The sequence below is a fragment of the Xiphophorus maculatus genome, chromosome 10 (genome assembly GCF_002775205.1).
Source record: "Xiphophorus maculatus strain JP 163 A chromosome 10, X_maculatus-5.0-male, whole genome shotgun sequence".
In the NCBI taxonomy this organism is placed as follows: Eukaryota; Metazoa; Chordata; class Actinopteri; order Cyprinodontiformes; family Poeciliidae; genus Xiphophorus; species Xiphophorus maculatus.
In genome coordinates, this window is record NC_036452.1 from 19300426 (window position 1) to 19327549 (window position 27124).

Consider the following 27124-nt stretch of genomic DNA (forward strand, 5'->3'; position numbering starts at 1 on the left):
TAAAACATCTTTGTTTGCTGTATAGCCAAGATCGACTGACTTCTCTTTCCATACCAAACCTCTCACTATAACAGAAGGGTCATGTAATTGGTACCCAGCAGAGAAAACATCTAAGGATATTGTTAAAACAACTAACACTGAGTTGAGACCCGTCCAATATATTACTAAAAACTGGAAGGACCGTTCTGCAGAAGAAAAGCATATTTCTTCCGCAGAAATGTGGTTGTGGGGGGAAACAAACCCCTAAATGACCACAATAGGTGATCACTTAAACATTTGGCGCCATTTAAGAGTAACTGTTTCTACCATTGTTAAAGAACAATAATGGTAGCACTCAGGGTTATGGGGCTGCACAGTGGCGCAGTTGGTAGCACTATTGCCTTGCAGCAAGAAGGTTCCTGGGTTCGATTCCCGGCCGGGGTCTTTCATGTTCTCCCTGTGCATGCGTGGGTTCTCTCCGGGTACTCCGGCTTCCTCCCACAGTCCAAAAACATGACTGTTAGGTTAATTGGTTTCTCTAAATTCTCCCTAGGTGTGAGTGTGTGTGTGTGCATGGTTGTTTGTCCTGTCTGTCTCTGTGTTGCCCTGCGACAGACTGGCGACCTGTCCAGGGTGACCCCCGCCTCTTGCCCGGAACGTACAGTTAGGGCCAGAAATATTTGGACAGTAACACAATTTTCGCGAGTTGGGCTCTGCATGCCACCGCATTGAATTTGAAATGAAACCTCTACAACAGAATTCAAGTGCAGATTGTAACGTTTAATTTAAAGGGTTGAACAAAAATATCTGATGGAAAATGTAGGAATTGTACACATTTCTTTACAAACACTCCACATTTTAGGAGCTCAAAAGTAATTGGACAAATAAACATAACCCAAACAAAATAGTTTTTTTTCAATATTTTGTTGCGAATCCTTTGGAGGCAATCACTGCCTTAAGTCTGGAACCCATGGACATCACCAAACGCTGGGTTTCCTCCTTCTTAATGCTTTGCCAGGCCTTTACAGCCACAGCCTTCAGGTCTTGCTTGTTTGTGGGTCTTTCCGTCCGAAGTCTGGATTTGAGCAAGTGAAATGCATGCTCAATTGGGTTAAGATCTGGTGATTGACTTGGCCATTGCAGAATGTTCCACTTTTTTGCACTCATGAACTACTGGGTAGCTTTGGCTGTATGCTTGGGGTCATTGTCCATCTGTACTGTGAAGCGCCGTCCGATCAACTTTGCAGCATTTGGCTGAATCTGGGCTGAAAGTATATCCCGGTACACTTCAGAATTCATCCGGCTACTCTTGTCTGCTGTTATGTCATCAATAAACATAAGTCACCCAGTGCCATTGAAAGCCATGCATGCCCATGCCATCACGTTGCCTCCACCATGTTTTACAGAGGATGTGGTGTGCTTTGGATGATGTGCCGTTCCCTTTCTTCTCCAAACTTTTTTCTTCCCATCATTCTGGTACAGGTTGATCTTTGTCTCATCTGTCCATAGAATACTTTTCCAGAACTGGGCTGGCTTCTTGAGGTGTTTTTCGGCAAATTTAACTCTGGCCTGTCTATTTTTGGAATTGATGAATGGTTTGCATCTAGATGTGAACCCTTTGTATTTACTTTCATGGAGTCTTCTCTTTACTGTTGACTTAGAGACAGATACACCTACTTCCCTGAGAGTGTTCTGGACTTCAGTTGATGTTGTGAACGGGTTCTTCTTCACCAAAGAAAGTATGCGGCGATCATCCACCACCGTTGTCTTCCGTGGACGCCCAGGCCTTTTTGAGTTCCCAAGCTCACCAGTGAATTCCTTTTTTCTCAGAATGTACCCGACTGTTGATTTTGCTACTCCAAGCATGTCTGCTATCTCTCTGATGGATTTTTTCTTTTTTTTCAGCCTCAGGATGTTCTGCTTCACCTCAATTGAGAGTTCCTTTGACCGCATGTTGTCTGGTCACAGCAACAGCTTTCAAATGCAAAACCACACACCTGGAATCAACCCCAGACCTTTTAACTACTTAATTGATTACAGGTTAACGAGGGAGACGCCTTCTGAGTTAATTGCAGCCCTTAGAGTCCATTGTCCAATTACTTTTGGTCCCTTGAAAAAGAGGAGGCTATGCATTACAGAGCTATGATTCCTAAACCCTTTCTCCGATTTGGATGTGGAAACTCTCATATTGCAGCTGGGAGTGTGCACTTTCAGCCCATATTATACATATAATTGTATTTCTGAACATGTTTTTGTAAACAGCTAGAATAACAAAACTTGTGTCACTGTCCAAATATTTCTGGCCCTAACTGTAGGTGGAGATAGACACCAGCAACCCTCCCGACCACATTAGGGACAAGGGTGAACAGAAAATGGATGGATGGAAATGGATGGACTCAGGATTATGTCTAATAGTGAAAGTAGGAGCATTTCCACATCCACATTGTGAGAGGAACTCAAGGGTTTGTGACTGAACAGATGTGTAGTCATAAAACCCCTACTCAGTCAGGCGAACTAGAGAACAAAAGCTTTTATTTGCAAAGCAGCGTAAAGATCGGACTCTAGAGAGATGGAAGAAGGGTCATGTGATCTGATGAGTGCAGATTTACCTTCTGCATAGTACCTGGCTCATCAAAGTAATCAAGAGAGGCAGTGATGAATCCATCTTGCATAATGTCTACTGTATCGGCTATATGATCTGCTGTTGCTGCATTTGGTCAGGGTCAAGGTTCAACAACACTATAAGATCACCCAACTTGAATGATCAGGTTATTTCATCAAAAGGTTGTTTCTTCTCTGATGACACGGGGATATTCCAGGATGACGATGCAGTTTCAACTGGCTGAAAGTGTGAGCAAAAGTTCAGACCTGAAGTCCATAGAGAATCTTTGTGATGTTTTGGAGAAGATTTGCTCAATGGTTAGTCTCTCCCATCATCAGTACAAGATCTCGGTGAAAAATTAATGCAACACTGGATGGAAATAAATCTCGTGACATTGCAGAAGCTTATTGAAACAATGTTAAATATGGTCCAATGAAATATTAGAGCGTGACTTATCTTTTTTTTTTGGCCAGGCAGTGTATATCTGGTGGGATGTTACTGTCAAGTTATTCGAGATGCATTACAAATGTAAAATTCTCATGTTGTCCACATCTGCATATGACCTGCGCCAGGAATGTCACCCTTCCACACTCGCATGCTGACTATGCAAACCAGGGACGATGGCACCTGTCCAGATCTCACCCCTCTGCCTCTGTTGCTTCTCCCAATGTGATTCTCAGGCGCGAGTCGCTCTGGTCTCAAGGTCATCGCGTTTGATGGGATTGTGCTTCTTCGCACGCCCTTGGAGTTTATCCTTCTCGAGCTTTAAGGTGGGATGCGTTGGCCCCTTTCAACGAGCCATTCCGCACGGAGCGAATCCTCCTGTTTCTGTCCCATGGCAACAGCATAGATCATCCTGAAGGTGACAGCTAGCTTTGTATCGGGATAACACGGCCTGGGGATGCACACCAGACCAAACTGTGTGTCACGTCCATGATCTGTGGAAAGAGCCGGCCTGTATCGATTGCATCTTTGCCCCTGGGAGACATAAAAATGCGCGCGCACACCCAGCAAGCGAGGTTATGAGGAATGTACCAGGAAGCTGCAGCAGTGCATAAATCACTCCTATTAATTACAATGATAAAAGCTGAACACTGGGGGGAAATAAATATGATGGGGAGCTGAAACTGGAAGACAGTACACCGTGTTCCAAATTATTATGCAAATGATATTTTCCCAGATTTTTCTAAATGGTCAATGCAAATGATGGTCAGTATAATTTTCAAGTCATGAACTATTACAGTATAAATCAAATTTTACTGATCAAAGCTCCCCATGAGAACAGTATTTGGTTCAAAAATAAAAAACTCAAAATGCAAAATGTTCCAAATTATTAAGCATAGCAGATTTTCCAAACATTTTATGGATTATAAAGAACTGCAAACGGTCATTCTTTGAATGTGCAGCATTAAGTGATCACATGTACTAAAATCAAAAGCTACTTCAATCAAAAACATCTTAAAAGACAGAGTTACATGTTAACATAGGACCTTCTTTGATATCACAGTGCAATTCTCGCATCCATTGAACTTGTGAGTTTGTGGAAAGTTTCTGCTTGAATTTCTTGGCAGGATGTCAGAAAACCTTCCCAGAGCTGCTGGTTTGATATGAACTGCATTCAGATCTTCTGCTTGAGGAAACTCCAAAGGTTCTCAATAGGGTTGAGGTCAGAGGTCAGAGGAGGATAGTGACCACACCATGAGTTTCTCCCCTTTTTATGCCCATAGCAGCCAATGACACAGTGGTATTCCTTACAGCAGGGGTGTCAAACTCCGGTCCTCAAGGGCCGGTGTCCTGCAGTTTTTATAAGTGCCACAGGTACAAAACACTGGAATGAAATGGCTTAATTACCTCCTCCTTGTGTAGATCAGTTCTCCAGAGCCTTGCTAATGCCCCAATTATTCCATTCAGGTGTGGTGCAGCAAAGGCACAACTAAAAGTTGCAGGACACCGGCCCTTGAGGACTGGAGTTTGACACCTGTGCCTTACAGCATTCATTGTCATGCAGGAAGATGATTTTGCTGCTGAAGGTTCGGCTCTTCTTTATGAACCATGAAAGAAAGTGATCAGTCATAAAGTCCAGATACTTTGCTGAAGTCATTTTCACACCTTCATGGACTCTGAAGGGGTCGACCAGCTCTCTCTCTCTCGCTCTCTCTCTCTCTCTCCCCATGATTTCAGCCCAAAGCATGACTCCACCACCTCCTTGCTGACGTCACAGCCGTGTTGGGATGTGGTGGCCACCAATCCACTACTGCATCCATCTGGACCATCCAGGGTTGCACAGCAGTCATCAGTGAACAAGTCTGTTTGAAAATTAATCTTCATGTACGGCTGGGCCCACTGAGACCGGTTCTGCTTGTGAGCTCTGGTTAGGGGCCCAATTATAGGTTCATGCACCACAAGCCTCTGGAGGATCCTCCACCTTGAGGTTCCAGAGGCTCCAGCAGCTTCAAATAACTGTTTGCTGCTTTGTAAGGACATTTTAACAGCTGCTCTCTTAATCCGATAAATTTATCTAACAGAAACCTTTTATCTGTACAAACCCATCTTTGTTCTGAATCAGACACAAATCTCTTCACAGTACGATAACGCTTCAGTTTTTATTAAATATCTAATGTTTTCATATCTTGTCATACGGCACTACACTATCTGATGATTTTCGTCAGCAGAGATCCTTTCTCTTTCCCATATTGCTTGTAACCTGTGGCCTGTTTAATAATGTGGAACATCCTTCTTAAGTAGATTTCTTTTAATTGAGCTCAGCAGACAAACTAATCAACCAGCTCTCTGAAATTAATTACAGTGATTTAATACCATCTAGAAATTTAATAGCACAACAAAACATTTAATCTTTATGACACTTAAATCCAATTTGCATAATAATTTGGAACACAGTGTATAAGCTTGAAACGGCTGCTGTTACTTGTTTACACTCTGTTGGTGCATTTCTATATTTTGATGTTCAATAAGACCAACTTGAATACATGTGAACGTGAAATCGCAGTCATCACAGGTCAGGAGGGACACTTATGGGACTGATGACTTCCAGTCACATCCAAGGTAACAGCATTCAAGTCAAGAAGTTGGAATTTCAAAAATAGTGACACTCATAAACATTGTTTGCAATACCTCGTACAAACATAATTTACTTTCCATTGGCAAACTCCACTTTTAATTTGTTCAGTTTAAAGTTGCAGGCGCCACATTGACTTTAACGACACACTTACATGTGTATCTTATAAAATAAAAGTCTTTCCACCACGTTTTACTACTGTCGATGCAGGAGCGGCCATTTTGAACGTCGTAAGTGGGGGTAGTCTTAACTGTTCTCACTTTCCCAGTGGGAAATCTGACTTCGGAGGGCGTTCAAATTGATTTTTCAGAAAATAGAAATCAGAATTTCCCAGTTCCGAGTGCAACTGGAACACAGCGTGAGATTTGGGTTGAGAAATAAGCTCAGGAAAGGATTAGGGTTATGGTCCCTGTGAGCAAGACGCTTGAACCTTCCAGACAAGAATGTCCTCAAAAGAAAGTCATATTTTATCAATTCAAACATTATTGAAAAGTTCATTTATTCCTACATATTTTTTTGTTGGTCTTGGGTAATATTTTACTTTCCTGAGAAGCATATTTTTAGGTTCTTGTTAAATGTCAGTCATAATAATCGATATTAGCAGAAATAAGCATCCCTTACTGCAATGAATCCACTGTATTTAACATATTATTTTAAAGTTTTGACCAGAATTATTGAAATAAAGGAACATTTACATGCTACATCAAAGCATGAAAAATTGTACCAAACAGAACAATGCATATTTTCACCTTCACACACAGTTTCTCGACCCTCGTATCCTTCCTGTGCATCACTATGACAGACGGGAAACCGTCCTGCCCTCCCACATTTAATACCAGCACTGCAATTTCCTGGGTAGCAATTACAAAAAGCTGCTATCTGTCGGTTTGCAGACTGATAAACTTTTGCTGTCAGCAGGTAGTTTTTCTCCTGTTTACAGAATGACCGTCTACGGAGGGGAAATGGATCCAAAAATAAACCATAAATCTGGGCAGGGAAATGCACAGTGTCTCCAAAAGGCGAGCAGGTGAGACCACGATAAACCGTTTCAGAACTATTTTCCCACTTTTAATGGCATTTATTCGGTATGACTCAACTTTAAAAAATGCTAGAGGCGAAATATATATTAAAAAGTTGCGACGACCTGCTTGTATTTCATGATTGTACACACCTCTGAACTAAGACTTAGCCCAGTGTTTTGATTCTCGTTCGGCATTCAGGAATGTGTGTGAAGACGGGCAGCGTCTCGTTGCACTTTGACTTCAGTTTCTACTGTATACTGTCCTACCTAAAAAGGGAACATTATTTATTAAAGTATAAAAAGTAACAAAATCAAGTTCAACTTAAAACATGTTGCAAAAATATTAATAAATTAACATTTTGCTTTTCCTCATTAATTGCAGGTGTAAACTGCAATTAATGAAGAATGTGTGTGTGTGTGTGTGTGTGTATATTTCAACAATGAGTTTGTTTTATCCTGGCAAAATAGTTTTGCTTCTGACTTCATAATAGTTTGATAATGACTTAATGGTTACTCCAATAAAAGCGGGAAAGGAAACTGGCTCTTTTCCGGAACCAATTCAGAACTAAATCCATACCAGCCCTGGTTGAAAACAGGAACCTCTTTGGTTCAAACTGCTGTCTGCAACCTTTCTGTAGTGCCGCCCCAACTAATAAAAAATATCTAAATTACACTACAGTCCAACATCAATCGCTTAAAATGGTTGGTATACTAACCAATAGCAAGAGGTGCCGACTCCCAATTGAACACATGCATGTAAAACAATAGAAAACTTTTTTCAGGACACATCTGAAAGAACAGCTGGCCATTTTTGCTGCGTTAATGAAGGGGGAGTAAATGCTTTAAATCAACAACTCGATGTCATCTATTGGGTTTCGTTTGACGAAAATCTTTTTTAATCGTTCCATTATTCAGTGACACTGTGTTTGTGGTTTAATTTGTTAAACTTTTGCGTAATCAGGTTGTGTGGTGCAGAATTTCTGCCCAGGTCCCACTTAGAAATGAGATTTGGTTTTCAATGGGATTATACCTGGTTAAATAAAAATAAATAAATATAAATAAATAACCAATCTCAACAATAAAATGAATTTGAATGTATATATTATCAAATTGTATTGAATTGACTCATCTTGTAAATTCCCTTTATTCACTATGTGAATAAACTTTTTTTTTCATGTCTGTTGCTTTTTGTGCCCCTGTTCCCTCATGCCGCTCTGGACAACTGCCCATGTGACCCACATTAAAAAATAAAATCACCGCTGATTTTATTGGTCTCCCATCAAGATGGGAGACCAGCTTGATGCTGGTTTTTAGTTGGTGTCTGTAGGAAATATTGAACGTACAGCCAATATTACACTAATAACCAGGACGGCAGTGGCACACAGGAGAGTCGTATGAAGCTCAGGATTGTGTTCGTGGGGGGAAGGGGGGTGGAAGTGGGAGTGGGAGTTGGGGGGGGGGGGCTACAATATGAGAAGTAACGTCGCTGGAGGAGCAGATGTGACGGCCGAACTGTTGGTAGCAGATGTTAATTAGCGGAGGAAACTTTAACGGGAATAACCGGATTATGAGGATTTGAGGAGGAGAAGTCGCCTGAACCCGGTGTCAAACACACACACAGCGGGGAGGATTAAGTCCCGGGCGACGTCGCTCCTCTGACCGCGCTCCGGGGGTGACTGTCATGGGCATCGACCGGCGGCGGAGAGCCTCCCTGGCTCTCACCTTGAACTTCCTCGCGCTGCTCCTGGCCGTGTCGGCTCTCACCACCAGCTACTGGTGCGAGGGCACGCGCAAGGTGGTGAAGCCGTTCTGCACGGGTCTGGTGACCACCAGGCAGGCGTTCTGCATCATGTTCAACAGCTCCAACATCAACGACACGCGGCTGGTGCAGTACATCTGGGAGACCGGCGAGGACAAGTACGTGATGAGGAAGTTCCACACCGGCATCTGGTTCTCCTGCGAGCAGAACATCAACATGACCGGTGAGTTCCGCCGGAAAGGCGAGGGGGACCTCCGCGCGCACGGAGAGCGGTGCGTCACGGAGAGCCCGGCATATAACCGGAGTCGGACTTGTTAGACACGATTTTAATCCAAACAGTTTTGATCAGCCACATCTCTGACGAGATTTAGAGAGTAATCCGAGAAAATGTATTTGCGAATAGATGAAAAATGTTAGTGTTTAAAAGTCTTCGTCTCAGTGTGGCGCTGCGGGTCATCCAGCAGAAATGTGGAAATTTGGCGGAGCAAGTTGTTGTTTGGAATTTTGTTAAAGAGAATAAAATAAAATAAGCTGGTGTAAAACTTAGAGAAAAACATAAAACTGTTTATTTAAAAAAAGACACAACCTAATTATCTCCTTCATGCATATTGGTCACTATGACGTATGTGTGTCGAGTGCGTGTGTATGTATTGGTGGGTTATCTGGGTATAAATCACCTCATTTGATTGTGGTGTCCAGCTGTACAAAGCCCCCTGTTGGAAAACCAGTGTAAGTGCACAAAAACCACCCCAGACATTGAAGGCTGGTGGTCATCAGAACTGCTAATATATCGGGAATATATTGGCTGTTCTGAGATATGAGATAAGGACTAGTATAATTATTTTAATTTTGAGGTGTTGATAATATCTCACAGTGCAATAGCTATTAATCATCTCCTCCTTAAAGTGAATATCATGCAGCGCTGGTCCATTGTTCTTGAAATCACCGTGACCCATTCTAGTGTAAAGATACAGAAAGCTGAAATAGTTGAAGTTGACAGAATGACCGAATTTTCCACCTTACAGACAAAGGGCAAAAGAAAGCATAATATAAAGTACTGAAAGTTGCAAATGAACAATATTATTTTGTTGTTTTTCATTAAATTATCTTGGAAAAATACACTGTAAAACAGGAAAGACGATTTAAAACACACAAAAAAATGTATTGACATGGAAATGGATTTTTTTTTTCTCTGAAAAGTGTACTCTAAAACAGTTTTTCATGAATAGGATGGAACACATTTTAGAAAACACATCAATGTAAAATGTGTTTTATAAGAATAAAGTGTCTCTTTATTCTTATACAGCAGCTATTTGAAAGTTATCTTCAGTTTTTTCTGTCTTCTTCCCTACTGTGTGGAAATCGTCCACTGATGACTTACAGGACAGTTCCTCAGAGGTGTCTAGACCTCCAGCTGAGACTCTGTCTGACATTACAGAGAAAAACAAAAACATTTGTATCTTCAGAGCACCATAGAAGCATTTTGTTTGTATTGACTCCGTTTCTGTGCTGCAAACTTCCTCAAAAAGGGAGGATGGAGGCGGGAAGCAAATCTCTTGGCAAATTGGATCATTCCGAGATTTGTTTTTCTTCTTCTTCTTTTCTTTATTTTTTATTTTCATGTCACAGTTTTATCCCGTCAAAGTCCACCTGTAGCTCTCTCTGTCGCAGTCTGGGAAAATGCTGGAATACAGATGAGGTCCCATTTTTATTTATCAGTGAGGCGCAGGGGTGGCTGTGCTGTCACCGGGTGTCAATTAAATGTCTCATTTACATTGTTTTTCAGGTGAAAAATGCCGGAGTTTCATTTATGTGGCGCCGGCGAACGAGAGAGGTGAGGATATATGGACACGTTTTGAGTTTTATGGGAAAATTCAGACCTAGTTAATGTGTGTGTAACACCTTGAATGTGTGAGACACAGGATGTCTCTGCCGGCTTTATTCGGAGGCTGGATTTATTGCGCGTTCTTCTTTAAATGACACAAGTCCAAACACATTTTATCAAAAAGGATCTATGAACATTACTCAAACTACTCTCACAGATTCTGCTCTTAATAAGCACATGGATTTACACTGACATTCCTACACATACAGAGGTGGAAAGACGAAAAGGAGCTAGCTACTTTGAAAATGCTTTTTTTTTTTCCTTGTAGAAAAACTTCATAATTAAACACTTCTTTTTGTTGGACTCTTGCATAAATTCCAACAAAAACACGTTGTGGTTTTTTGGTATGATGTGACAAAATGTAAATTGTAACTTCCAGGTTATCTGCCTTCTTTTTGCCCCACCAAACCGTTGGTTATAATTGGACTTTAAGGCAGAAAATCTGAAAGCTAGAGGCGTAACACTGTTTCAGGTGATGAGACATGCAACTTAGTGTTAAACAGTGCAGCAACATGTTTTGGGAAAAGGACTGTAGACGTCACAGTTATAGAAGAAGCTTGTTGCTATAGTAATTTTTACAGAATCTAGATGATGAGGCTAAAGAGCAACACAGTTTTCATCTTAAGAAGGCTGGCGTGCGCTTTGGTTAAAAACAAAAGCACGACAGTTTTTGTAGGCGAACGTGATGCAAAAGATTCATCCGTTTACCAAGGGGAAAAGCATTAAACTTGTTTCCTGAAGACCAGCTGTACCACGAAGTGAGATCAAGCTACTTAGGTTTTCTTAAGGAGATCTGACTATACTGAACCTGACAGCAACAGCAGCTGAGACCTGGCATCTCTGTGCTGCTTTAAATCTTCTTTATGCCAAATGATCTGCAAAAGTAACCATGACTCAATCCAGCAGATGTAGAGTCCTTAAATGCCAAGGTTACAATGTGCCGGGTGTAACGTGCGATATTGAACTCTTAAAAATGATACAAGTGTTTTTCATAGTCTTAATCCAGATTACAAATAATCTGCTCTAGATCCATCGTAAATTAGCATTGTGACGGAGTCGGGTAAGAAGTGAACCGACTTTATGACACTGAAATGTCTGGTGAACTGATCCTGCTTGACGGTACCGGCTCCAGTCTTCAAACACGCAACATCAAATGCATCTTTTAAGGTTACGGCTATTTCCATCGCCTCCCTCCACCAAATGACACTAAACATCACAACTGATTGGAGCCTAAAACAAACACGGTTTCCCTGCTGCAAAAAGAAAATTTCTAAACAATTTGAAAATCTGTAACCAGGCAACTAACGGTTTATATCTCTGAAGCATAAACTGGCTCAAACCGAGAGCTCTCTGAAACAACAGTTGGGTTGAAAAGCCCAATCAGTGGTAGAGCACTTCTTGTACGTCTGAGTGCTAAAGTCTCTCGTTATGATTATTACATTTACATATCATGGTGCATGTTTATGGAGGGCACTTAAATAAATGCTTTTGATTGCAGATAGATTCGGTAGAATGTCTTTAAATATGCTGCGGTAACCGCACTCCATACTTTCTATTTGTCCATTTTACAGGTTTTTATTTCATAAAATTGTGTAAAATCACTTGTGTAGAACTCTCTGGGATGTTTATGGCAACAGGCTCTTTATTTCTATTTACCTGCTAATATCTCCTCGCATTTATCGTATCGTTCATCGCGATAAATTTCTTAACATAATAAAAAGTTTTGATTTACCGTTGTGACAATGAATTCCAGTTAATGAGTCTTAAAACCAAACAAAATCTGTCAGTTTTACGAGTTTCTGCTTTGCTTTTTTTTTTTTTTAACTTATTCTGAAGTTTATTGTTAAAAATCATACCTTTTATTTTTATTTTTTGCAACTGGCATCCTAAAGAATCGTGTGTTTTTAAAGAGCAGTATTAGTCTCTGTGGAGCTGTGATTGCTGTGCCTCTCAATCACAGCCATACAGTTGCCTAAAAAAAAAAAGAAAAGCTATAAATAGAGCTTATTGTCACTTTCACCGTTATCGCAACAGCACCACAAAATATGGTGATAAAACTTTAAGTCGAAATCGCCCGTCCCTACGGATCCATCCAGACGTGAGCTCAGGATGGGCTGCATTTCCTTACACATCACTCTGTGTGTCCTCCCTCTGTCTGTGAAGGTTAATGATACGGGTGAAGGGGGTCACTGATCCACCTTTCTCCACTCATCACGTCTCCTCATCCATCCTCACATCCTTCCCTGTCCCCTGTCTTCATCCTTTCTTGAGGATGTTTTCCCTAACCCCCTGCCTCCCTCTTCATCACCCTCCCATCATCCACTCATCCCCCACACAGTGTGGATGTGGGCTTGTTCTTTGTCTTTGTGGTTCCTTCGTACTAACCTCCTGTCTCCGTAGGAGTGCTGTGGCTGTGCATCGTGGCAGAGTGCCTGTACATCCTGCTGCTGGCCACCGGGGGCATCCTCATGTCTTTAGAAGTTTGTCACATCGGCAACGTCATCGACGGCCTGAAGCTCAACGCCTTCGCTGCCATCTTCACCGTGCTCTCAGGTAACCCGGTTGTCATGGTTGCGATACGGCTGAGCTTGACCGTCAAATAATGAGTTCATGTTCTCGTTCCGTAAACAAAGTCAACTTGGTGTCACTCTGCTTAGAGATGGGCGATATGGACTTAGAATTTTACCACAATATTTTGTAATGTGATTGTTATAGCAAGAAAATAGATGGCAAAAAAACTGTTTATTTCTACTTTTTTAGGTAACTGCATAACGTAACATTCATAGCACAACAAGCTGCAGCCGAGGAAATGATGTGACTCAATAAAATGATTATTAAATTACTTAAAACCTTTTTTTTCCACCGGAACCTTCCATGATAATTCCATAAATTTATTAAACAACTTTTTCTCATGTCATGGAAACAGTAAAATCTGACTCACTTGCCACACAACACATATGAGCACTAGTCTGTTTTCTTCTAGATTACAGTTTGTATAAAACTAGTTGAAGTGTTAGAATAATGACTTTTATGGCAATAACATAGCTTAACTGCGGTAAAATGTTTGAGGAAATGGTTAAAACATACGGGTCAGCTCCATTTTTAACCCACATGCCAACAAATGTAATGCTTCTTCAGGAATGACACACACAACTGTGAATTAAACTGCGCTCAGTGTTTATCCTGTAACACTTGTTGCTGATCTCTCTGAGATGTTCACAAGTCATTTTTGTCAAGTCTAAGTTAAATCTCTAATAACTAGCATTTCAAAAGCTTTGCTGTAGGGTTGACTTTCAGAGCGTTGCGATTTCTTCCCAAAAACTATTTAACGCACGAATATGTCAGAGTGCGGTTGTATCTCTGCAGACACGTTTGTCAGGGGAAAAAGAAACCACGTTCCAATTCCATCTGATTTCGGTTCTGCTCCAGAACAGGCGAGCGTTTAACTCTGCCTCCCCTGCTGGCGCTGATCCAGTCAGACAATCGGCCCAGCAGCAGCCCCACAGCCCCTTAGAAGATTTCCCGCTAGTTTACAGTCTGCCTCTGCCTCTCAGCGGAGGAATTAACAATGACCTTCTCTCTAATCCACTCTGTGAAAGTGATGCTGAGCTCCCCTCTCTGAGCTGTGAATCAGCAGTGAAAGATGCGCGGCTCCACGGCGGCGACTCGCTGCGTTTTACTCACTTGACAGGTCAGATTTAGGAAGGCTGTAAAAAGAGTCATTTTCTGAGGAGCTGTTCTCATTTTACACTGGGGTCAGTCCTCAAAGCTAGCTAAGTTCAGGCCTTAAAAATACGGATTATACTCATTCATAATGTTGGAATAGTGTAAATTTTAACCGGTCTTCAAAATAACTTTCTGACTTACAATGTTTTCACACCTGATAGTCCGGTAGGCTCGGTTCCATTGGGGACCAAAATTTTAACTATTCTTTCCGCTTTCACACTGCACAGTGTCAAACAATCCAAACTGAGTGAAAAAACCTGTTCCCCTCCTCGCCTGTGGTGGCGCTGCACCAAGAACCACTTAAGGAAACCACATGAAATCCTCAGAAGAAAACACTGAGTGAAACTTCCTTTTTTGCAAAATGCAGAAAATGGATTAGCATCAGATTTTAGCAGTTGTACGATTTCTCGTTTGTCCTTTGCCACTTCTCCCATTAGCGCTACCAGTTAGCGCTGGTTGTATTTACCCAGAATGCCCTGCACCAAAGTTTGTTTTCTGCTTTTAGAGCAGTCTTCGGTCTGCTTGCATTTGCGTATTGTGAATGCAAGCAGTAAACCTTACATTGTGTCAAATTGTCGAAACCACCCTTATACACGTACGTCAAATATGTTGCTCAACTTTCCATTTACTGCTAATCAAAGACAACTCTAAACAGGTAGGTCAATTTAGCCTCGATTTAACAAAGGAACTCAGAAGTTTCTCTTTCTCGGGTGTGGCCAACATGGGCTAAGCATGTACAGAAACGCATGGAGGATGCTAGCTGTAACGTGAAGCTAGGCAAGCTAGCTTCTCTAGCTAGCCAAATAGTATCTCATCAAACGGCCCACTGTCTCCTCCGTCTCATCAAACCGGGCCTTGAAATTGGACAAACGCCTTTACGGCGCTCAAATGGCGTCTCCCTTTCATCGCAATCTGGTCAAACATAAAATACTCCAAGATGTTTCTCTGCCAGCTGTCGCCGTCTTCGATATCATTATGTCATAACAGAGCTGTTGGCCATCCTTCACTCCTACTGTTTGTAGACGATTCGTCTTTTCATTCGGAGCTGACAGGGCTTGAACTTGGCATCTCTGAGTTAAACTCTCAGGGTGTTTTGTAGCTGCTCTAGCCAGTCGTCTGGAGGAAAGGAGGAGGCGAAACCCCTTAAGGTTCGCGTTGTTTCTGTCCTGCTAGAGAGCGAAAATCACGTTTAAGATCTGTCACCGTGTGTTGCCTTCTAAACAGCTTCCCAGGCTAAGCTGACAACATTGCAGAGGCTTTAGTTCACTTGTAAAATGTTTGAATTAAGGAAACGTTTCCAGAAGCCGTTTCCTTTTTTTAATGGGATGAGTAGCAGGAGATAGACTATGGTAATGAGGTCTGGAGGAAAAATACAAGGGCGCAAATTAAAGTTTATTGCGGTTGTCAATCATGCATGATATGATAAGAAGGCATCTGAGTTTTCTTTTCTTTCTTTTTTTTGGTGAGGTGATGATGGCAGAGGAACAATAAGATCATTTTTTTACAGTATGTCGTAGCTGGAGCCCATTAGAGCTATGAGTCAGGTTCCAATTTTAACAGCAAAATGTAATCTTGGTAGAAAAAACAAAAGCATGATGTTTTGTTTTTTTATTGTATCAACAACTGCAACCCACAAAGATTTGAGTGCGAGAGCAGCAGGAGGCATACGCCACCCTCTGTGACTATTGGAATCTCGGGTAAAATGCCTTAAAATAAATGGTTGCTATGGAGACCTGGTGACCAATATGCCATTATTTGATCTGGTTTTGGTGACAAAGTGCCAAATCCATAAGGGCAGATCTATACGCTCTAGCTCTATGCTGTGTGCTCTGAACGACGTCATGCTTTATTGTTTATTTTACATTATATTTAGAATTCCTAATCACACTTTCTGGACTATTTGAACGGTTTGCTGCAGTTTATGCTTTACATGTTTGACCATGTTTTTGTTTTTGTTTGTTTTATCAGTTTCTTATTTATTTTACATGGGCTGTTCTACTCCTAATTGTGATGAGTGAACAAATTAAAGTTCATGTTTGATCGAGCTTGCGAAGCTATTGGCATTTTTCAATGTGTTGTACTGGTGCAGAGTTGTCAGCTTTTGTTATTCACTGGATTTATGTCTGGGTTTTTTTTAAAGAATCGTTTAAAGTCAATTCAGCTCTGTTTTGCTGTATTGGATTGTATCGGCCAATACTGAACCTCAGATATCGGTATCGGAAGTGAAAAATGTAGATAGGTGATTCCATAGCCTTTCCATCCACTAAGGTCTGACTAAGGTTTTCGGTGGAAAAGTGTATCCTAACTTGATACAGGTTCTGCCCAGACCTGAACCAGCTAATGTGCTTTCTAGTTTCAAGTGTTTGACAGTATCCCCAAAGGACGTTCGCAAATAAGACGGTATTATAGCAGCAGAGGGAGAGAGAGACACTTCTGCAGAGCTTTTCTTCCACACTCTGCAAAATGAGTCACCCACTCATGAACCTCCGGGAATCCCATGATTAGACTGCAAATACAAGTGACTCACTTAAGTGCAAAGGAGAAAATACAATTGAGAGATCTTTCCCAACATGCATGGGGATGAGTAGTTCCTCAGGTCCAATCAGCTTTCAGCCTGGGAACAGTGCCTGTTGCTTTGATCGCTCTGTCGATGAGCGATTGCAGTTCGGAGACCAATCGTCACGTTTTTGACTCACTTCGGTTTATTACCTGCTAAATGTAAAATACTTAACTTCAACCGAGCGTAACAGGAGGACGCCATTGTTCCGCGTTCATGAATACACATGGAGGCAGCGAGGAGAATTACTTGCACCTGAGAGGGAGACTCGGGTTGAAGATTTGGAGGTTATCATCCTCCAAAAGAAAGTCTTGCAAAAGGACTTCTTGAACATTCTCACATCTTGTCACGTTGCAAATTCGGCGTATGTTGTTGTATTTTGTGGAATGTTTTACGACCCACACAAAGTAATGCATAGTTATGGAAAAATATGAAAAAGAAATGCTTTTTAAACTTTGGTATAACTGGAAATCTGAAAGGTGTAGCATTCATTTGTCATTGGTCATGCTAAATGCTAAACAGACCAGTAAACCACTGATTTTACCACATGATGAAGGATTCTGTTTTAGACACTAAATGCTCTCACTGTGTTAGTCCTAGTTTTTCTTTTCTGTTGGTGTTTAAGACAGCATGATGCTGCCAACACTGTTTCTTATGTGTTTTTCATGTTGGGCAAACTTTACATTTTGGTCAGTTCAGCTCAATTTATTGTGATCGTGAAAAATTTTTTTATTATTTAAAGGCACTTTATGAGGAAGTCCAAATAATTTCCAGTGACATGTTTCTACTCCGGATGACGAGTGATTGACAGCCCTAAGGCCCTCCTCTTGGCTCTGATTGGTTGTTTCTGGCTGAGTGGTGTATTTCTGTAGTTACTACTGGGAGCACTGGGAGAAAGCAGACAGAGGAGCTCGATTTTATTTTATTTTTTTCGCAGATTATCAGTCTTATTACACCGTCACAACATAATGATAATTGTAACAAACATGTAAAAAGCATATGTTTTCATAAAGGTTAGATACTGCAGATTCAATACAAAAGCACACCACACTTTTCAGATTTCATTTAACAATAAAAACAAAACAAAACAATGAGTTGGAGCCATGTATCATTTCCCTTCCTCTTCACAATTATACACTGATTTCTACAGTCATAGTCTGTAAAATTTAAATAAAACACAATGTAGGCTGTCATTATTTGTGACAAAATGGGAGCACAATATCATAATTTCTCTTAAATTTGTGCCATAATGTGGCACAGAAGTTTTGTTGTTTTTTACTACCCAGCAGACTGAACCTTAGAAAATACACAATTTGTTTCTGTGTATGTATAAATTTATCGATATGTATGACTAGCAGACAGGTCAGAGGTCATAGTGTGGCCAAATGTCTGCAGCCTTCCAGACAATCATCTAATCCATTTGCTTTGTTCGTCGCTGAAGAGACAAAATCGGTAATCGCGCCAAATTATTTATTCTGACTTTGCTGCCATCTAGTGGTCGATCATAAAAAAAACACTGGGAAACTAAATCAGCGTCTTTTGGAGTCGCAAAAGAGAATTAGTAGCAGTGTCACGTACCTGAGGCTGGATACATGTATGTTATGTATGTGCTTTATCGCACACAGAGGGACATTCATCCACTTCAGACGGAATGATTGTGAAGAAAACATCCTTCCTCCCCACATGCAGGGGCAAGAAATGTCATTCATCCCGAGGCAAAGCCTTCCCTGACCTACAGGCATTATGATAACGTCATAATATGAAACTATGCTCATGTTTCATATTTTAAAATGAAACATGAGTATTGATAGGGAGGAGATGGGAATGTAGGCGTTTGCTGCTCTTGTTCAGTGGAGGGATTTTGGCGGAGGGAGGGGAGGGAGCTTATGCAGTAATCGGATTGGTAGGCTCCAGTTGTTTTCACACTTGTCCTCCTGCAGGCGTTCAATGGTTCATGTAAGGAAAGCAAGAAATAAAAAAAATTAAAAAAACAACAAATGACAAAAAGAAAGCAGGTCATTTTATGGCTTCTTTCTCACATTTCCGGATTTACTTCACAAGCAATCTGTAAAAACATGACATTAATTAATATTTTCAGCCCCCCGTTAAAGTTGATACTCTCTGAGTATCACCAATGCGACCGACTTCAGTCTTCAGTACTCGGGTGTATGAAAGAGAAGCGAGGAGAAAAGCATTTTAGAAAGAAAGTGACACCATGTCTTGTTCATAAATATGTAAAAAATAAATAAAAAGAATAAAAATTCCCTTCTCACCCACCGCGGGTGGTTCTTATCCTCTGAGCTCGGGTCCTCTACCAGAGGCCTGGGAGCTTGAGGGTTCTGCGCAGTATCTTGGCTGTGCCAAGGACTGCACATTTCTGGACTGAGATGTCTGATGTTGTTCCTGGGATCTGTTGTAGCCATTGGTCCAGTTTGGGGGTGACTGCCCCGAGGGCCCCGATGACCACAGGCACCACTGTGGTCTTCACCTTCCAGGCCCTCTCCAGTTCCTCCCTGAGGCCCTGGTATTTCTCTAGTTTCTCGTGCTCCTTTTTCCTGATGTTGCAGTCGCTTGGTATTGCTACATCTATCACAACGGCTTTCCTCTGTTGTTTATCCACTACGACAATGTCTGGTTGGTTCGCCATTACCATTTTGTCTGTCTGGATCTGGAAGTCCCACAGGATCTTAGCTCTGGCGTTCTCCGCCACCTTTGGGGGTGTTTCCCACTTTGATCCCGGGGTTTCCAGTCCATATTCTGCACAGATGTTTCTGTACACTATGCCTGCAACTTGGTTATGTCGTTCCATGTACGCTTTCCCTGCCAGTATCTTGCACCCTGCTGTTATGTGCTGGACTGTCTCAGGGGCCTCCTTGCACAACCTACACCTTGGGTCTTGTCTGGTGTGGTATATCTGGGCCTCTATTGCTCTGGTGTTTAGGGCCTGTTCCTGGGCGGCCAGGATGAGGGCCTCTGTGCTGTCCTTGAGTCCAGCTTTTTCCAGCCATTGGTAGGATTTACTGATATCAGCCACTTGGGTTATTTGCTGGTGGTACATCCCATGTAGGGGCTTGTCCTGCCATGATGGTATCTCTGGCACCTCAACCTCCGTTCCCTGTTGTCTGAGATATTCACTGAGCACATTGTCTGTTGAGGCTTTGTCCCTGATGTATTTATGGATCTTAGTTGTTTCGTCCTGGACTGTGGTTCTCACACTCACTAGTCCTCTGCCTCCTTCCTTGCGGCTCGTGTACAGTCTCAGGGTGCTGGATTTGGGATGGAATCCTCCATGCATTGTTAGTAGTTTTCTAGTCTTAATATCAGTGGCTTTTATCTCCTCCTTTGGCCAGCTAATTATTCCAGCAGGGTATCTGATTACTGGCAGGGCATAGCTGTTTATTGCGCGGATTTTGTTCTTGCCATTGAGCTGGCTTCTCAGGACTTGCCTTATTCGTTGGAGGTATTTAGCTGTGGCTCCTTTCCTTGTGACCTCATCGAGGTTGCCATTTGCTTGTGGTATACCTAGGTACTTGTAACTGTCCTCTATGTCTGCTATTGTTCCTTCTGGGAGTGAGACCCCTTCTGTGCGGATGACCTTCCCCCTCTTTGTGATCAGCCGACCACACTTCTCTAGTCCGAATGACATCCCAATGTCCGTGCTGTAGATCCTGGTGGTGTGGATCAGTGAGTCGATGTCTCGCTCACTCTTGGCATACAGCTTGATGTCATCCATATAGAGAAGGTGGCTGATGTTGGCCCCATTTTTGAGTCGGTATCCGTAGCCAGTCTTGTTGATAATTTGGCTGAGGGGGTTCAGGCCTATGCAGAACAGTAGCGGGGACAGAGCATCTCCTTGGTATATGCCACATTTGATGGACACTTGTGCAAGTGGTTTGCAGTTGGCTTCAAGGGTGGTTTTCCACAGCTTCATCGAGTTTGCAATGAAGGCTCTCAGAGTCCTGTTGATGTTATACATCTCTAAGCATTCAATGATCCAAGTATGCGGCATTGAGTCATAGGCTTTCTTGTAATCAATCCAAGCCATGCACAGGTTGGTGTGTCGGGTTTTGCAGTCTCGGGCAACTGTGCGGTCTACGAGGAGTTGGTGTTTGGCTCCTCTGCTATTTACACCGATACCTTTCTGTGCCGTGCTCATGTGTTTATCCATGTGTTTGCTTATCTTGGCCGCTATGATGCCTGACATATATATATATATATATATATATATATATATATATATATATATATATATAAATATATAAAAAGTCACATACTGCACCTTTAAGATGTTTTTATCTGTGAAAAACTCTCAGTAAGTTATAGATGAACGTGTCCCAGGTTTCCTTTATGCAATGCTGCCACCAAGTGGGGACATTTTGGAAGTGCAGTAGTTTCTGTGAGTGAGTCACGTGTTCCCTCTCTCTGTATGAGGCAGGTCTGTTGGGTATGGTGGCCCACATGATGTTCACCACAGCTTTCCAGCTGACTGTCAGTCTGGGTCCAGAGAACTGGAAACCTCAAACGTGGGACTACAGCTGGTCGTACATGTGAGTAGTTTACCTCACCGTGACGATTGTTGCCTGGTTGTATGAAACACATAGAAAAGTGCCACAAAGTAAAACTGCATTATGAAATGAATAAATAAGCAATAAAATAAATGCATAAATAATCCTGGAATGAGATAAACAGGGATTGACTGGGATTGACAAAAGAAGCTCTCCATTAAAAAAAGAAAAATCTTTTCAATATTTATTTTGTTTTTATTTCATGGGAACATTTATTTCAATTATTTATTGATAGTAGTCTTTATTTATTAATGCAATTTCAAATGGAAGTGAGAAGGCTCTGCATATAAGATGTATTAATATTCTCAGTGGGAACCGTCTCCACGCTTTGGGGTACGGCCAGTTAGCACAAAGGGAAATGAATGGAGTTCATGGATTGGCTGCTTTTCAAATGCCAGCCAATTACAGTCAGGTCTTTCAGCTTCCCAAAGTGGCTTTTTCTTTTGTATAATTTCCATGTTTGATACGTGAATAGGTGAATCCACAAAAAGTTGGCCATCCACTTTAACCCTTGACTGAAGCAACATCATTAGTTAAATTTAAATCAAACTGTTTAAGGATTTTTACCAAGAAAGTAGCATTCTTTCTAGAATGAAAGCATTATTGAACGTTCCATTTATAAAATAATATGCTTAAATAAAAGCTTAAGCCGTTTTAGTGATTAATGTTTCTTATCGTCCGAGATTAAAGCGGGCTTTGTTCTCTGTTTCGTAGACTGGCGTGGAGCTCCTTCACGGCCTGCATGGCGTCCTCGGTCACCACCATCAACCGCTACACCAAAACCATCCTGGAGTTCAAGCACAAGCGCAGGAACATTGAGAAGAACCTGAAGATCAAGCAGAAGCTGCTGGAGCTGGACTCTCCGGAGCAAGTGTGGGACATGTACATCAGCTCGGTGCCGAGCACCGCCGAAGAGCTGCTGGACCTGTCGACGAGCGGCCGCAAACTCTCCAACGCCTCCATCTTCCTGGACCTCAACGACCTGCCTGACCCGCAAGGAGAGGAGTACTGCTAGAGGAGCCTGGTCTTGAGAGGCGACAACATGGATGTTACGCTCTGCATGATACAGTGTGAATACTGTAAAAAGGCTAGCTGAACGTTTTAACTCTTCTTTTCCGCCACACGACTTTACACAATCAACTTCCCGCTCTGCTTTGCTCTCTGCCAGCTCTTAAGATGTGAAGATGGATCCTTATCATGCTGATTCTGCTGGCTTGAATGAAGGTGTAGCTGGCAGGTCCAACCGTCTGGTCAACCTGAATTTAACTTTGGCTCTAATCCATGGTAGCCACTGTGGGACCAACGGGTCTGTGTGGATTTCACCAGCAGCATATACTGTGTTATTTCCTTGTATTAAAACATCAGCTTTGCTTTTCAATGTATGCTTTGAGATGCTGTATTTTCTAATGTATGTGGAACATAAAACAGTTGAGAGTCGATACAAATTTGTACCAAATTCTTGGCAGTTCCCAGGATCCCACAGTCGCTTTTAACTTTTTTATTTGATTCCACCCTCCTCCCCTTTGTGAATCGGCTTTACCAAGCAGACTTTACTGAACTTGGTGTCAACGTGAAGCACAGCAACAAAATGAATCTATTCTGAATCAAGACGGCAACACAGGGTAAGAGGTGAGGCCCTGGGTCCTTTTAAACAACTATAAAATAAACAGTCGAGTCATAAGTAATGATGACAGTCAGATTTTTTAAAATACGTATGTATAACATTTATCTGCGAGTCAAACTTGAATTGTGTGTTTTTATTCACTTTAGCTTGCTAGCAAAGTGAATACTCATGCTAGCTAGCAAAAAACCTCACGAGCTAACATGTAAATTGATGACTGTTGTTTATGCTTTTTTGTCTCAGCGGACTACCAAAAGACCAACTTATGTACAAAATTTCTATATTTTCCATGCAATTTGACATATGAAAACAAATTGATAGGGTTTTTTTTATTACGAGGAATCAATATCTTCCCTCCTAGATATAGTCGGAAAAGTCAATAAATGCTTTGAAAAAGTGTCTGCCCATTTACAGATTTCTTTTGTTTTATCACAATCAGGTGTTTTAGATAATGGATCAAATGTTAATATCAGGCAAGGTTAATCAGAGATGGAAAATTCATTTTAAAAAATGGAAAAATACAATTTAAACCAGTCTGACCGTATATAAGACTGTGATTGATCCAAGAAGTCCTGGAAGACGTTTTGGCTCATAAATCCACAGAACAATTTCCCATAAGTCTTGGGCATTGAGATTCTTTGGAGAGCAAATGTGAGAGAGCATTTCGTGTTCCTTTGAGTCAGGACTGTTTTTTCTTTACTTTAGAAATCTTCTGGATGAGTAATTGAAGCGTTCTCAGAGTACTTTTGAACGACCTGCCTTTCCTGGGGAAGTTCACCTCTGACCCAGGATTTCTCCATTTGCTGTTCCAAAGCCTCATCTATGGCTTTATTACTGACTTTCTGATCTGTTTCAAATGTTTCGACATCAGAGCATGATTTGTTGCTTCTTCATCCTGTCAGACTGGTTGAATTTAAGTGATTTCTGGATTCCGCAGATCAAGCAGTAATGAGGCCCGGGTGTGGTTAGTGAAACTGGTCGGTTCAGATAGCATTTTCCCCTAGCAAAGGAAAATTTACATGATTTTTTTGGATGATCTGAAACTTTGAAGAACTCTGTAAAAGGGCAACACCTGTTTAACGCCACTGTATCTAAGATGTATGGAACGCAACATAAATCTGGTTGAACCTTTTGACAAGTTGCTGAGTTCTTCATATTACTTTTCATTAGCGATGTACCTCTGCTAAGCATTGTTGCTAAGAAGGAAAACGACTTCTTCAACATGGCTTAATAACTGTCACATTGTGGCACGAAAGTCATGCGAAGGAACAAATTGGATGAAAGATCTATGAATGAACTGACTTGATCCCCATCCCAGTAAACGCAACATAATCTAAAGCAAGCACACTCAATAGTTTGGACACCTGACTGATCGTTGGACTTTTCCGATTGATGAAGAACTGTGAGTCCGTGACTCTTCACAGCTGTAGATGCCGATTGCTGACTCTTCTTGCAGCAACTTATTTAACATATATCTGAGAGACTAATCACTGCCTTCTTTTCAAGCGATCCAAATTTAGTCGTCTGAAACAAAAACAAAAATCTCTAAGAAAGTTGCACCAGACAGGCTGTGGACTGAGGAGGCATAAGCAATCTCTAAGAAGTGAACTGAAAGACTCTGCTCTTTCACTCTCTGAGGCATGAGAAGCTGGATTCAAGAGAAGCTGCGTGGATGTGGGATGCCTAAAGGAAACGTTGAGTGCCTTTACATCCAGATGCATGCCTCTGATCACAGTATGCTGAACAAGGGCAAAGCTGTTTCTCTGCCTAACCCCGATTCCAAAGCAACGGGTAGCTATTCGTGCAAATTGCCAAAACTTTTCCTCTGGAGAAATGCACCTCTTTCTAAGCTTTCTGCTTGTACTTTCACATTATGTTGATGATGCAGAACTTGATACTTTAAGTCTAGAAGCATTTTAATTGCATTTTGACTTAATTTTTTGTGTAACTTTGATGACTTTCCAAGGTATTCAGCCTAACTTTCAATTGTTTTTTCGCAAGCTGGGTTTATAAGGCTTAGAGCACGAATCTCTGGTCTATTTGTGTTTCATATCTTAAGGTATTTACAGTCTCTTTGTGTGGTTTCTCTTTGTTATACTTTTGTGGGTGATTATTTGCAAGCTATTATAACATAAAGGAGAAGATTTATGAACAGATTTTATTGAGAGATAAATGGGGAAAAAAGCATATATCATAATAAAGAATGGAATTTCATATGTTGGAAACTGTTTTTCTCTAGACGTTGAATTTAAAGACCACAAGGTGGCAGTGTTGCCTTTGTATTGGTCGTGGGCAATTTCCCGCCTCAACAAGAAGCAGAAAAATTGCATTAAGTCAGTTATAGAATCAAACACAATAAGCTAAATCGAATCAGTCCCGAAATTAAAATCTTTATTTACATTTCTGTGGCGAGCACCAGGCTTTTTATATCGTTTTTGTAGGATTTTATGGGCTCATTCAACTGAGGTTCAGAGACGTGGACTACTGTTTCTAGATTTCCTGAATTTTTATCTTTTTTATTTATTTTTTGTCTAACGTAAATGTTTCAGATATCCAAATAAATTAAATAAACTACAAAACCAAATGATTTCATTTTTGATCAACCTGGCCCCGCATGAAAATATGACTGCCGTTCTTGTTAGATATGATTTAACCACATATTCACCACATATTTTCTTAGTGTTTCCTAGCCACACAGACCTAATTAATTCCTGATCATAAATACCCATAAATAGGACCTGTCTGACAGCTAGTAAACTAAAAAACTCAAAGGAGCAACACATGGAACCAAAGGCGCCCCAAAAACACAGACGGGAGATGTTTTTAAGGCTTTCTAACCCCAACAAACCACAGGGAGATCCACGTGGAGCAGAGGTGAACCTTTTAATGAGTGGCTGGACAAACAAAATTACTCCAAAAGGCATCAATAAATTATCCTGGAGGTCAGAAAAGAACCCAGGATGACATCTAAAGCTCTGCAGACCTCAGAGTTAAAGTCACTGCTAATGATTCGGAAATACGAAACAGAATGGGTAAACATTGCATCCGTGGGAGAGTTGCAAATTCAATTACTGACAAAAAAAGAAAACAAAGGCCCATCTCATTTTTGCCAATGAACATCTTGATGAGTCTTAGGACTTTTTGGGAAAATATTCTGTGGACTACCAAGATAGAAAGTGAACTTGTAGAGTACATTAGAAAGGGTTCGTCACACTGACGTTTTTTTTCGTTACTCATTTTGTCCTTGTCTGATTAAAAAAAAAAATTGTTTAATGGCCTAAAATGTTTAATGCAAGTGTGATAAAATAGCAAGACATCGGCAAGGGGGTAAAGTACTTTCCCCAGCATCGCACTTTTAAAATATTCCCATGTCGTTTAATGTGAATCGACACATAGCAGAAAATAACACTGAGAAAGCAGCGTCTTTGCTTAAAAATATTTTTATTTTTTTCCCTGTTGGACAACAACTAGTGCAAAATACATGCAAACTGAAAACGGAAAACCGTGTAAGCGGACGCAGAAAGGCTCGGTACAAAACACCGGCTAGCTAGCTAGCAATACGCCGAACTTAACGGTGTTGATGTTCGGTTTTTCTTTCCCGCCGCCCTCCGCCGGTCCGTTTGCTTTGCTCAAAGCGGGACACAGCAGGCTGGTCCCGCATTCGCTAACCTAAGCAAAGCATACAAATGAGCCAAGTGATCCATACCAGTTCCCACTACATCCATTTAACCACATTCATTATTCAAGGATACAAAAGCACTCAGTCAAATCTGAGCTCATAGACATATTCCCTCACTCCGCCCCGCCCGCCCCTCAACTCTGCTGCTTACCGCATGAAAGATTCATTCCCACCTTTTTGGAAACAACGCTTACTGGACTTTTTTTTTTTCAAACGCCGGATTGCCGTTAAATTCTTAAAATCTGAGTCTGGGGAGGAAACGTGGGGGGAAATAAAGGGTCTATAAATTAAAATGTGTTTGTTGTCAGTGTTGCTACACACACTTGAAAAGTCTGGGAAAATGTGGAATATGTTAGGTTTGGATAGGTAGGGAAAGAAGAAATGAAGTGTGAGAAAATGATTGATTTTCCAGATATTTTTCCTTCTAATGTCTAAAGACAAAAAGACGCCTTGATTAAAATTAAATGGCTGTGCTTCATCTTTGATTTGCTGCATATTGCCTTGATTTCAGCCTTGCTGTTTGACTTAATGACTGATTCCATACTCATTCAGAAATAATCAGGGACCATTTCACTACATGTTTGATCTTCAGACAGCTTTAATTCAGGCAAAACTGGCCATGACAGCTGCAAAATAAAAAGACTAAATGTTTTT

The 27124-nt window shown here is 41.3% G+C and overlaps 1 protein-coding gene across 1 annotated transcript; it reads left to right on the forward strand.

Moving 5' to 3' along the window:
- The first annotated feature begins 8171 nt into the window (after nt 1–8171).
- Nucleotides 8172–25321, forward strand: LOC102216456 (germ cell-specific gene 1-like protein). Its single transcript, XM_005814904.2, has 5 exons — nt 8172–8660; nt 10224–10271; nt 12723–12875; nt 21041–21152; nt 21885–25321. The coding sequence occupies exons 1-5, from the start codon at nt 8360–8362 to the stop codon at nt 22183–22185; spliced, it is 915 nt and encodes a 304-aa protein (XP_005814961.1). The 5' UTR covers nt 8172–8359; the 3' UTR covers nt 22186–25321.
- Nucleotides 25322–27124: the final 1803 nt, after the last annotated feature.